This window comes from Lolium perenne, chromosome 3 (assembly GCF_019359855.2).
Source record: "Lolium perenne isolate Kyuss_39 chromosome 3, Kyuss_2.0, whole genome shotgun sequence".
Taxonomy (NCBI): domain Eukaryota; kingdom Viridiplantae; phylum Streptophyta; class Magnoliopsida; order Poales; family Poaceae; genus Lolium; species Lolium perenne.
In genome coordinates, this window is record NC_067246.2 from 236025103 (window position 1) to 236037654 (window position 12552).

General features: G+C 46.3%; 1 protein-coding gene and 1 non-coding gene across 3 annotated transcripts; both read right to left on the minus strand.

The window, feature by feature from the left end:
- Positions 1 to 8373: 8373 nt before the first annotated feature.
- On the minus strand, positions 8374 to 8454 carry TRNAL-AAG (transfer RNA leucine (anticodon AAG)). The gene has a single exon. It is a non-coding gene; the product is annotated as a tRNA-Leu (tRNA).
- A 2252-nt stretch (positions 8455 to 10706) lies between these two features.
- Positions 10707 to 11875, minus strand: LOC127343961 (uncharacterized). Of its 2 annotated transcripts, none has more exons than XM_051370175.2 (2): positions 11075 to 11875; positions 10707 to 10968 (listed from the first exon to the last, which is right to left on the minus strand). In XM_051370175.2, exons 1-2 carry the CDS (start codon positions 11816 to 11818, stop codon positions 10888 to 10890), a joined length of 825 nt encoding a protein of 274 aa, XP_051226135.1. In that variant the 5' UTR covers positions 11819 to 11875; the 3' UTR covers positions 10707 to 10887. The 2 variants fall into 2 exon arrangements, with proteins under 2 accessions (XP_051226135.1, XP_071684493.1); XM_071828392.1 differs by having other exon boundaries at positions 10707 to 10977; positions 11075 to 11874.
- Positions 11876 to 12552: the final 677 nt, after the last annotated feature.

Here is a 12552-nt window from a genome sequence, read left to right on the forward strand (position 1 = left end):
CCAATTCCGATGCTGCGCTACTCTGATCATTATGCTCAGGTTCATAAACCTTTATCAAGTTCTATTGTCCTCCCACTCAAATAATTCGCTAGAAACAATTTCTTGGAAATAAGAAACATTGACAAACACTTTTGTCTTTGTTTCCATAGTGGAAAGAATTCCCAATCAAAACTTTGGGATAACCAACAAAGACATTCATCCGATTTTGGTTGTAAACTTATTTACATATGCTATGCATACCAAAATTTAAGAAAGGACTATTAAGGTTCATACCCATGCCATAACTCGTATGGTGTCATTTCAACGGATCATGATGATGCTCTATTCAGTGTAAAAGCGGTAGTCACTAAAGCATAATCCACAAAAATATAATGGCGTCATAATATTTTATTTCATCATTAATCCAACAAGGTTTGGATACATCTCTCGGATACTATATCATCATTATGATATTCCAAGAAATGTGAGTTATAGAACAATTTTGACTCTCTTAGATGTTCGCTAAAAAACTCGTAATTCAAATATTTCCACCATGATCCAATCATAGATATTTGACTTTTCTATTACGATGATTTCCACTTCATGCTGAAATTTATTTGAATCCATTCAAATATTTCAAACTTCTTCCTTATTGAATATATCCACATATATATATACTCAATTCATTGTTGAAAGTTTTCATGAAGTAGAAGAATCTCCCGCACACAACTATGTCCAGTGAACCACACACATCATCATGTATTTTTCCACTAAGTTAGTTGCCCGTTCAACTCTTGGCCTATGAACGGTATTTCATTCATTACTTTTAGAAAAGATTTTGCAAGCACCAAACGATTCAAAAATCAAATGAATCCAAAAATCCATTTGCATGGAGTTCCTTCATGCGTTTCTTTCCAACATGACCTAAATGGCGGTTCCACAAATAAGTGGAATTCAAATCATTTGCCTTATGGCATTTTAGCGTCAGTGTTATGTATGTGTGTTTCACCATTAAGATTTATAATAACTTATCCATCGTACATGGAGTAATGTCATAATTTGAACAACTCATTGTTTTCATTTGATCAGAGCAAAATAACAATTATTAAGTTCTTTATTATAAATTCTAATGGCTAGATAGAATGCCAACGACGAACATAATAACACTTTATTTTTGTTCGAGATGTGCATTCCTATCATATTCCTTATCAGTCACTTAGGCCATTGTATTCTTGTATTACGTTGTTTTGTATGACACTTCATACCAACCAATATGGTACAAATACCCAAGAATTTCATTGTGTGACTAAACGAGGAATATATCCATAACATATATATCATTTATATACACCTGAGCTAGACTTTCTAGTCTTTTCTTTCTTTCTGCCAATAATCTTTTGTAGTTTCTCTTTTAGCTTTCCTCACTATTCAGAAAAACACTTCAACATCAATAACTTCTAGGTTTGTTGGTCAAATACCAATAACCTTGAGGTTCTTACTTTGAAGTTGATCATCATATGACAAGTGTTCCGGAATTCACTATTAGTAACCTTGTAATATGATGAATAATTTCACTCATAATTTTATCCATTGTATCATGATGACTTTCTGAGACCATGTCTGTACATGCTAGGCTCATAAAGTTTAACCTTAGTATTCGCATGTGTAAATCTGGCTTGCACCCGTTGTATGCACACGTAGAATCTATAACACCCGATCATCACGTGATGCTTCGAAACGACGAGTCTTAGCAACGGTGCATACTAAGGACGATTACTTCATGGATATGCGAATATCGTTAGTGCCCCAATTGTTGGAGGATTGGGACGCCTTGCGTCTTCAACCTTCGTACATTCCCATAAAACTTATGAGTTTATGTAGTCTCACTAGATTATATTCTATCATCTTGCAATAAGGTCTTAGATATCACATATATCTCATACCTTGATTATTTCTGAAAACTAAATTTTTAGCTCCTTACTTTTCAAACAGATTTGAACGGAGACAAGATAACTTTAGGTACTAATTGAAAACATAGCTCTTTGAATCAACAATGTGAGGTTTACTAAAAGTTTGCAATAGGACTTAATAAATTCTTGATTCTTTAACAATACGGTACCAATCCGTAAAGTTTCTTGTCAGATTTTAACAGTATTTCTATCTCAATTACAAGACTAGCTCATGGTAGAAAACGGATGCCAATACTACAAAATGAATTCAAAATACTACTCAGACTATGTTCATGATAATTAGTTCATGTTTTAATCTAATTACTAATGAACTCCCACTTAATACAACATCCCTCATAGTTGTTAAGTGGTACACGATCCACATCCACTACACCAAAATCGATCATCACATGAGATGATGTAGCTTCAATGGTGAACATCAACATGTTGATCATATCATCCATATGACTCGTGTTCAACCTTTTGGTTTCCGTTGTCCCGAGGCCATGTCTGTACATGCTAGGCTCATCAAGCAAACCCAAGTATTCCGCGTGTGCAACATGGCTTACACCCGTTGTATGTGAACGTTGAGTCTATCACATCTGATCATCACGAGATGCTTCGAAACGACGAACTATATCAACGGTGCATACGAGGGGAGAACACTTTATTATCTTGATATTAATGTGAGGGATCATCTTATAATGCTACCGTCGCGTTCTAAGCAAAATAAGATGCATAAAGGATTAACATCACATGCAATTCATATGTGATATGATATGGCCCTTTAGTCTTTGTGCCTTCGATCTTCATCTCCAAAGCACGGACATGATCTCCATCATCAACGGGCATGATCTCCATCATCGTCGGCGTAGCGTCAAGGTCCATGGCGCTGTCTTCATGGTTGTTCACCTCATGTAGCAACTATTACAACTACTTTGAAATACTACTCAACATGAAATTTAAAGACAACCATAAGGCTCCTGCCGGTTGCCACAATACAATAATGATCATCTCATACATATTCATCATCACATTATGGCCATATCACATCACCAAACCCTGCAAAAACAAGTTAGACGTCTCTAATTTGGTTTGCATATTTTACGTGGTTTAGGGTTTTTGAGTGAGATCTAATCTACCTACGAACATGAACCACAACGGTGATACTAGTGTTGTCAATAGAAGAGTAAACTGAATCTTCACTATAGTAGGAGAGACAGACACCCGCAAAGCCTCTTATGGAATACAAGTTGCATGTCGAACGAGGAGCAGGTCTCATGAACGCGGTCATGTAAAGTTAGCCCGAGCCGCTTCATCCCACTATGCCACAAAGATGCAAAGTACTCAAACTAAAGATAACAAAAGCATCAATGCCCACAAACCATTGTGTTCTACTCGTGCAACCATCTATGCATAGACACGGCTCTGATACCACTGTAGGGATTCGCTGCATAGAAAACAAAAATTTTCCTACCGCGAGAACGCAATCCAAGCCAAGATGCAATCTAGAAGACGGGAGCAACGAGGGGATGATCGAGACTCACCCTTGAAGATTTCCAAAGCCTATAAGAGTAGGCTCTTATTGCTGCGGTAGACGATCACTTGCCGCTTGCAAAAGCGCGTAGAAGATCCTGATCACGGTGCCACGATCGGGCAGCACCTCCGTACTCGGTCACACGTTCGGTGTTGATGAAGACGACGTCCTTCTCCCCGTTCCAGCGGGCAGCAGAAGTAGTAGCTCCTCCTTGAATCCGGCAGCACGACGGCGTGGTGGCGGTGGCGATGGAGAACTCCGACCGAGCTTCGCTAAGCGTTGCGGGAGAGGTGGAGGAGAGGGGGCGGCTAGGGTTTGGGAGAGGGGGTGGCCGGCCACTTAGGGGTGCGGCCAGCTTGAGGGCTTGTGGTGGTCGGCCCCCTCCCCTATGCCCCTCATTATATAGGTGGAACCCCAAGTGTTGGACTACAAGTCTTCGAATAAGACCCCAACACAAGAACCTTCCATGTAGTAGGGAAACCTACCCAAGGTGGGACTTCCACCTCAAGTGGGATTCCCCCCTTCCATGTGGGGGGGTGGCCGGCCCCCTTAGGTGGAGTCCACTTTGGACTCCCCCCTCTAGGGTTGGCCGGCCATGGGGACGTGGAGTCCCTCCGGGACTCCTCCTTCCTTAGTGATTCCTTCCAGACTTTTCTAGAACCTTCTAGAACCTTCCGTAAAATCACCGGATCATTTTCAAACTTATAAAATGACTTCCTATATATGAATCTTATTCTCCGGACCATTCCAGAACTCCTCGTGATGTCCGGGATCCCATCCGGGACTTCGAACAATACTTCGAACTCCATTCCATATTCAAGTTCTACCATTACAACATCAAACCTTAAGTGTGTCACCCTACGGTTTGTGAACTATGTGGACATGGGTGAGAACTCTCTCCGACCAATAACCAATAGCGGGATCTGGAGATCCATAATGGCTCCCACATATTCAATGATGACTTTAGTGATCGAATGAACCATTCACATACGATACCAATTCCCTTTGTCACACGATATTTTACTTGTCCGAGGTTTGATCATCGGTATCACTCTATACCTTGTTCAACCTCGTCTCCTGACAAGTAATCTTTACTCGTACCGTGGTATGTGGTCTCTTATGAACTTATTCATATGCTTGCAAGACATTAGACGACATTCCACCGAGAGGGCCCAGAGTATATCTATCCATCATCGGGATGGACAAATCCCACTGTTGATCCATATGCCTCAACTCATACTTTCCGGATACTTAATCCCACCTTTATAACCACCCATTTACGCAGTGGCGTTTGATGTAATCAAAGTACCTTTCCGGTATAAGTGATTTACATGATCTCATGGTCATAAGGACTAGGTAACTATGTATCGAAAGCTTATAGCAAATAACTTAATGACGTGATCTTATGCTACGCTTAATTGGTTGTGTCCATTACATCATTCATACAATGATATAACCTTGTTATTAATAACATCCAATGTTCATGATTATGAAACTAATCATCCATTAATCAACAAGCTAGTTAAGAGGCATACTAGGGACTCTATGTTGTTTACATATCACACATGTATCAATGTTTCGGTTAATACAATTATAGCATGGTATATAAACATTTATCATAAACATAAAGATATATAATAACCACTTTTATTATTGCCTCTTGGGCATATCTCCAACAGAGGGATCATCTTATAATGCTACCATCGCGATCTAAGCAAAATAAGATGCATAAAAGGATTAACATCACATGCAGTTCATATGTGATATGATATGGCCGTTTTGTCTTTGCGCCTTTGATCTTCATCTCCAAAGCACGGACATGATCTCCATCATCAACGGGCATGATCTCCATCATCGTCGGCGTAGCGTCAAGGTCAATGGCGCCGTCTTCATGATTGTTCTCCCATGTAGCAACTATTACAACTACTTTGAAATACTACTCAACATGAAATTTAAAGACAACCATAAGGCTCCTGCCGATTGCCACAATACAATAATGATCATCTCATACATATTCATCATCACATTATGGCCATGTCACATCACCAAACCCTGCAAAAACAAGTTAGACGTCTCTAATTTGGTTTGCATATTTTACGTGGTTTAGGGTTTTCAAGAGAGATCTAATCTACCTACGAACATGAACCACAACGGTGATACTAGTGTTGTCAATAGAAGAGTAAATTGAATCTTCACTATAGTAGGAGAGACAGACACCCGCAAAGCCATTTATGCAATACAAGTTGCATGTCGAGCGTGGAGCAAATCTCATGAACGTGGTCATGTAAAGTTAGCCCGAGCCGCTTCATCCCACTATGCCACAAAGATGCAAAGTACTCAAACTAAAGACAACAAAAGCATCAACGCCCACAAACCATTGTGTTCTACTCGTGCAACCATCTATGCATAGACACGACTCTGATACCACTGTAGGGATACGTTGCATAGAAAACAAAAAAATTCCTACCGCGAGAACGCAATCCAAGCCAAGATTCAATCTAGAAGATGAGAGCAACGAGGGGACGAGCGAGACTCACCCTTGAAGATTTCCAAAGCCTACAAGATGAGGCTCTTGTTGCTGCGGTAGACGATCACTTGCCTCTTGCAAAAGCGCGTAGAAGATCTTGAAGGTGCCACAATCGGGCAGCACCTCCGTACTTGGTCACACGTTCGGTGTTGATGAAGATGACGTCCACCTCCCCGTTCCAGCAGGCAGCATAATTAGTAGCTCCTCCTTGAACCCGGCAGCACGACGGCGTGGTGGTGGTCAGCGGCGGATCTAGGCCCAAAAACCTGGGTCGGCCAGTACACTAAATTAGACCAAAATGTGATATTTTTGGGCCAAGTTTTACTGGTATTAGGCTTAAATCTCTCTGGGCTGGGCGGGCCATGGCACAGTTTTGCCCCAACTAAGGTCCGCCACTGGTGGTGGTGGCGATGGAGATCTCCTGCGGAGCTTCGCTAAGCGTTGCGAGAGAGGTGGAGGATAGGGGCGGCTAGGGTTTGGGAGAGGGGGAGGTGGCCGGCCACTATGAGGGGGTGCGGCCACAATGGCTTTGGTGTGGCCGGCCCCCTCCCCTTGCTCCTCATTATATAGGTGGAACCCCCAAGTGTTGGAGTACAAGTCTTCGAATAAGACCCCAACCCAAAACCTTCCATGTGTAGGGAAACCTACCCAAGGTGGGACTCCCACCTCAAGTGGGATTCCCACCCTTCCATGAGGGGGGGGGGGGGGGTGGCCGGCCCCCTTGGTGGAGTCCACCTTGGACTCCCCCTCTAGGGTTGGCCGGCCATGGGTGGTGGAGTCCCACCGGGACTCCGCCTTCCAAAGTGAATTCTTCCGGACTTTTCTAGAACCTTCTAGAACCTTCCATAAATTCACCGGATCATTTTAAAACTTATAAAATGACTTCCTATATATGAATCTTATTCTCCAGACCATTCCGGAACTCCTCGTGATGTCCGGGATCTCATCCGAGACTTCGAACAATACTTCGAACTCCATTCCATATTCAAGTTCTACTATTACAACATCAAACCTTAAGTGTGTCACCCTACGGTTCGCGAACTATGTGGACATGGTTGAGAACTCTCTCCGACCAATAACCAATAGCGGCATCTGGAGATCCATAATGGCTCCCACATATTCAATGATGACTTAGTGTTCGAATGAACCATTCACATACGATACCAATTCCCTTTGTCACGTGATATTTTACTTGTCCGAGGTTTGATCATCGGTATCTCTCTATACCTTGTTCAACCTCGTCTCCTGACAAATACTCTTTACTCGTACCGTGGTATGTGGTCTCTTATGAACTTATTCATATGCTTGCAAGACATTAGACGATATTCCACCGAGAGGGCCCAGAGTATATCTATCCGTCATCGGGATGGACAAATCCCACTGTTGATCCATATGCCTCAACTCATACTTTCCGGATACTTAATCCCACCTTTATAACCACCCATTTACGCAGTGGCGTTTGATGTAATCAAAGTACCTTTCCGGTATTAAGTGATTTACATGATCTCATGGTCGAAAGGACTAGGTAACTATGTATCGAAAGCTTATAGCAAATAACTTAATGACGTGATCTTATGCTACGCTTAATTGGGTGTGTCCATTACATCATTCATATAATGATATAACCTTGTTATTAATAACATCCAATATTCATGATTATGAAACTAATCATCTATTAATCAACAAGCTAGTTAAGAGGCTTACTAGGACTCTTTGTTGTTTACATATCACACATGTATCAATGTTTCGGTTAATACAATTATAACATGGTATATAAACATTTATCATAAACATAAAGATATATAATAACCACTTTTATTATTGCCTCTTGGGCATATCTCCAACAAGGATCCGCCTAATTTTATTATTGGCAATTTGGAAGACGATACGAGTTTATTTGGTAATTAATAAACTTGAAGTGGTGACTTCCCCTAAAAAATAAAACTGACCCAACTTCAAATCGTGTGTCAATGCTAGGGTTTATATATTGAAACAAGATCCACATGACGCATGGAGGGCCAAGAAGCAGTGGGATCAGCTTCACTTTACCAGCCCATGAGCATTTTTCTAAATCGAAGAAGTTGAAAAAACTAAATCGATTAGAGTGGGATTTGAAACAAAGCTTGTGCCCTTCGAAATGGATTACTACTAGTTAGCTTGCTCATTCTCCTAGTTAAATCAACATTTTTCTTATAATTTTGGCTTGACATGAGGATCCGCCTGATTTTATTATTGGCCATCTAGAAGACTATAAAAGTTTATTTGGGAATTAATAAACTTGAAGTGGTGACTTCCCCTAAAAAAAATGTCCCAAGTGTCGTGTGCCGATGCTAGGGTTTAGCATTTTTTTTTCTAAAACGAAGAAGTTGAATAAACTAAACTGACCAGAGTGGGATTTGAACCCACACCCTTTCGGACCAGAACCTTAATCTGGCGCCTTAGACCAACTCGGCCATCTGATCATTTACACGATTTGCATTTTTAATAGCTATATTTCAATTACCAAGGCTGCTTCTGTCACCAACTCCCAACTAGTTGATCGGGCTCCCGCAGGCGCTCGACTGGGCGTCTCGGGGGCAACCCAGCGCCGCCAGTCCGCACCTCCACCGGCGCTGACCCACGCCGCCACTGTCGCCGGCCCTTGCCGCGGTGGCGGCGGGCCCTGTCCCCAAAGGCGGGCGGGGTCCTCTGCCCGTGGCTCGCGCGGGAGAGACGGAGGTCGGGGCGGCAGCCTCGGATGGCTGGGGCTTGGCCGTGCTGCAGTCGCCCGCTGCGGCCGCGTGGGCGGTGTGGCGGTGCGTTCCTGGTGGCAGGCTTGCGGGCGCTGGGGCGGCGGCCCCGGGTTTCATGGAGGTGGTGGTCGTGCTTCCCGACGGCGTGGCTCTGGTTGGCAGAGGCGGCGGCGGGGCTCATCGGCTGCAGGGTGAGGTGTTGGGCTGCGGGGCTGGCGCAGGTGCAACGGCTTGAGCTGCTGCTTGGGAAGGTGGACGCCGGGGCGGCGGCCCCGGGATGGGTGGCTGCCAGCATGGTGGCCGGCGGCATGGCGGCCGATGTGGCTGCAAGGGCGGCATAGCGGCTGGACCGGGGAGCTCGCACTACTGCGGCCGACGGCTCGGCCTTGGACCCATGTGTTGGCGTTCGTCGAAGCTCCCTCTCTGTGGCGGTTGGCGGCGCCCGCGCAGCTCTTCTCGGCGAGCTTGGTCGGCAGTAATGGCGCGACTCGGCTCTTCAGCCCCGCGTGGTGCGGGTGGTGGCAGCGGAGCTCGCGAAGCTCCTTGGTCTGGTGGAGGTGGTGGCTTGTGTGCGGCGGTGGCGCCGCTTCTGCACATGAGGTTTGTCTGCGGAGTGCGGGCTGGCAGTGTTTTCGGTATTCGTCTCGCTGTCCGGCCGCGTGAGGGTGTGGTGGTTCGTTTGCTCCGGCGAAAGCCTGACCGCGCGGCGTGTGCGGATGTCGCCGTCCTTCTTGGGGGGGCGGTCGTGGAGCTCTACGACCTTCGCTGCCTCGGGTTCACATCTTCGGGTGAAAGCCTAGATCCCGCGGGATCGGACGACGGCGTCGATTCTTCGTCGTGTCCCCACTTGAGGGCGTTGTTTTGAAGTTGGTGATCCCTTTTGCGCCCTCCGGTGGCCTCGACACACAGGGCATTTGGGTTGGCAGGACGTCAACCAGAGATGCGGGTGTTCCGGGTGGAGGCTTGAGAGGCAACGACGATGGTGGTGACCAAGGTTTGGTTGCGGCAAGGTCATGTTAGTCGGCTCCGTTCCGGCGTGTTCGAATGTCTTCTTGGTGGTCTCTCCTTGCTGTGAAGTCGAAGCCACCCTCGAGCGGTGTACGATGACCTTCAAGGGGCGGTCCGGTGAAGGTCCTATTCGACACTTGTCTTGCGCATCTCCTCTCCGAGGCTTGTCGTCAGAAGCGGAGCTGCCGGTCTCTCCTCGATGAGCTATCTGTTTGGCATAGGTCGACTTGAGCTTCTTAGCTTTTGTGGGTAGCCAAGGTGGATGGGTGTGCCCTTAGTGTGTGTGGTTGTGGGTGTACTCTGGCACGATTATTGTTGTTTTTTGCCCGGTTTTCTCATAAAAATCGGGCACCTTCTTCTTAATGAATGGATGGGGCAAAGCTTTTGCCTGCGTTTCGAAAAAGAAAAAGTCCAACTAGTTGCTCCAGCTGGCACTGGTGAGCGACGGTGTGTTCAGGATAACGAAACTGTGATCCTTCAGTTCGGAACAATTGAGAATAGCGTTTCTTCAATGGACTACTGGCGGCCTCTGTAGGCATTCCAAGTGTTTGCTATCTGACTCACTAATTTTGCCACAGAGTTGACCTGTAAATAGTTAGCCCAACTCAGTATTCTTATCTTCGAGCAACTGAAGATGAAATTGACAAAAGGACAATCTATTCTCACGAGATTTATCTGAATCTTAAGATTTACTTATCAGGAGGCAGCATATTTAGTTAACTATCTTAAGATGTGGCATAACGTCATTCCAGATTTCTTATAACTCGGAATGAGGTACTCCGTAACTTATGTGTTTGGGATTTTCTTACCTGGACACCGATTGTGAACTGTGTTTTCAACTTTTCATGATAAGGATGCAACAGCCTCCAACCATAAGCTCAAACTACCTGTCAATGACTAGAATCGATGGATTTCCATTCATACAGATTTACTTTACTTTCCGTCTTCCTCAAGAACAAAAATCAAAGCAAATCCCACATCCAACTTGAGATGTTAAAAATAAGCATCAAGGTTATCAGCACAACGAAGTCTCGAAATGGGCTACATTCAGATGTTAAAAAATGGCATCAAGGCTACCAATGCATCGAACCAAATCACAGGTATTTCCAAGCTTTCTGACCAAGACGAATCTCAAACGAAGCACGATGAGCTAAGTCAGGCCATCTCCATTTCCGCGCTTTCAGAAGCACCCAAGTGCCCAGCTTGATCAGAAGCGCCACCGTCGCCAGAATCTGCCTGCATCTCCTATGATCGCAACAACAACACACCAGCAATCAGCAAGTATGACAGACAGACGCAGCACTAGGCAGCATTTCGACAGGTTCAGGCAACAAACATTTACCGGAGAAGGCGCGGTGCGGCCGGCGCCCCAGCCGAGCAGGCGGCCGACGGCGTCGGCGAACGCGCGGTGCGCAAGCCTCCGCCTGGTCCGGGCGACGGTGCCGGCGTGCTGCACCAGCGCCGCGCAGCCGGGGAACCTCTTGCCGGCCCTGACGCCGGTCCCCTCGCACACCAGGCACAGGAACCGGCCCGTCTCCCGCTCCGCCTCGTAGAACGCCCTCAAGCCCGCGTCTTTCCCCAGCAGGTCCGCGAAGAACCGGGTCGCATCATTGCCTCCCTCCTCCTCCCCATCCTCCTCGTCGTCGGCGTTGTCGGCGTGCTCACGGAAGAACGCGCGGGCGGCCCTCGCCGCGGCGGCCTGGGGGCACGTTGCCGCGACCGGCGGCGAGGGCGGCTGTGTGGGGGGTTCCGCTGGAACGCCCCAGGTCCGGTCGGCGGAGGGTTCCGATGGAGGGCCCCAGCTCCAGACGGCGGACCGCGGAGGAGGGGGCGGGTCGCACGGCCACGGCTTGTCGTCCGGTGGCGCGCCGGCGGGGGAGATGGCAGCCCGGCGAGGCGGGGCGCCGAGGGGTTCCCACTGCTCGAGGGCGAGGGTGAGGCGGTCCTGCCGCTTGCGCTCCCGCTTCTGCTCCTTGTGCTTGCGGCGCTCCTCCCGCTTGAAAGCCGTGGACTTGGCTGCCCGGAGGAAGGGCTGGTGGCTAGGGTTTGGAGCCGGGGAGGCGGCGGGCGCAGGATCGGGCTCCATTTGCCCTGACGGTGCCCGAGAGCCGCCGAACGGGATGGAGGAAACGGCTGTCGAGTTCGATTCCGGGAGGGTTTTTCTTCAATTCCGGGGCCTTTTTTGTTCTACGAAAAATATGCTGCGCGAACGGGCCCGTAGCCGTAGGAGAGCCCAGCGGGTTGCCAATGTATTTTCAGTCTGGGCCTCGGCAATTTCTGTTTTCTTCAATTTGTTTTTCTTCACGTTCAGATTCATATGGACGATCACGGTAGTACTACAATCTTGTGGTGTAAACTGTCATTACGGAGCCAAATTTCAGGATACGGGGAAACCAAGTATGACTTCAAAACGATTAGTGCGGGGAAGGATTTGTCGATCTCGTGGTGTAAACTGTCATTGTGAAATCAAATTTCATGATACCATTGTAGGAATGGTGTGGCAACTTCCTAAACAACACGTTACATTTTTTCAAGAATACGGTCATGAAAAGGTATATCATTAAAAAAACACTTCATGTCGTTACATACCTTGAGCATACTGTAAGGGTATATTGCCCCTATGTGTGGTTTTGTTAATTAATGACAATCCCTATGGACCAATATTTTCATTGAGTTTATATGAAGGAATATTCCATCGGTACTACTTGTATTTCATGTGTTGGATTCAAGTATGGATGCCATGAAGATAAAGATACACCTTGTGTATTGGCATCAAGATCATCGATCAAGATAGTATGATAGAGCATGAGAAGATACAAG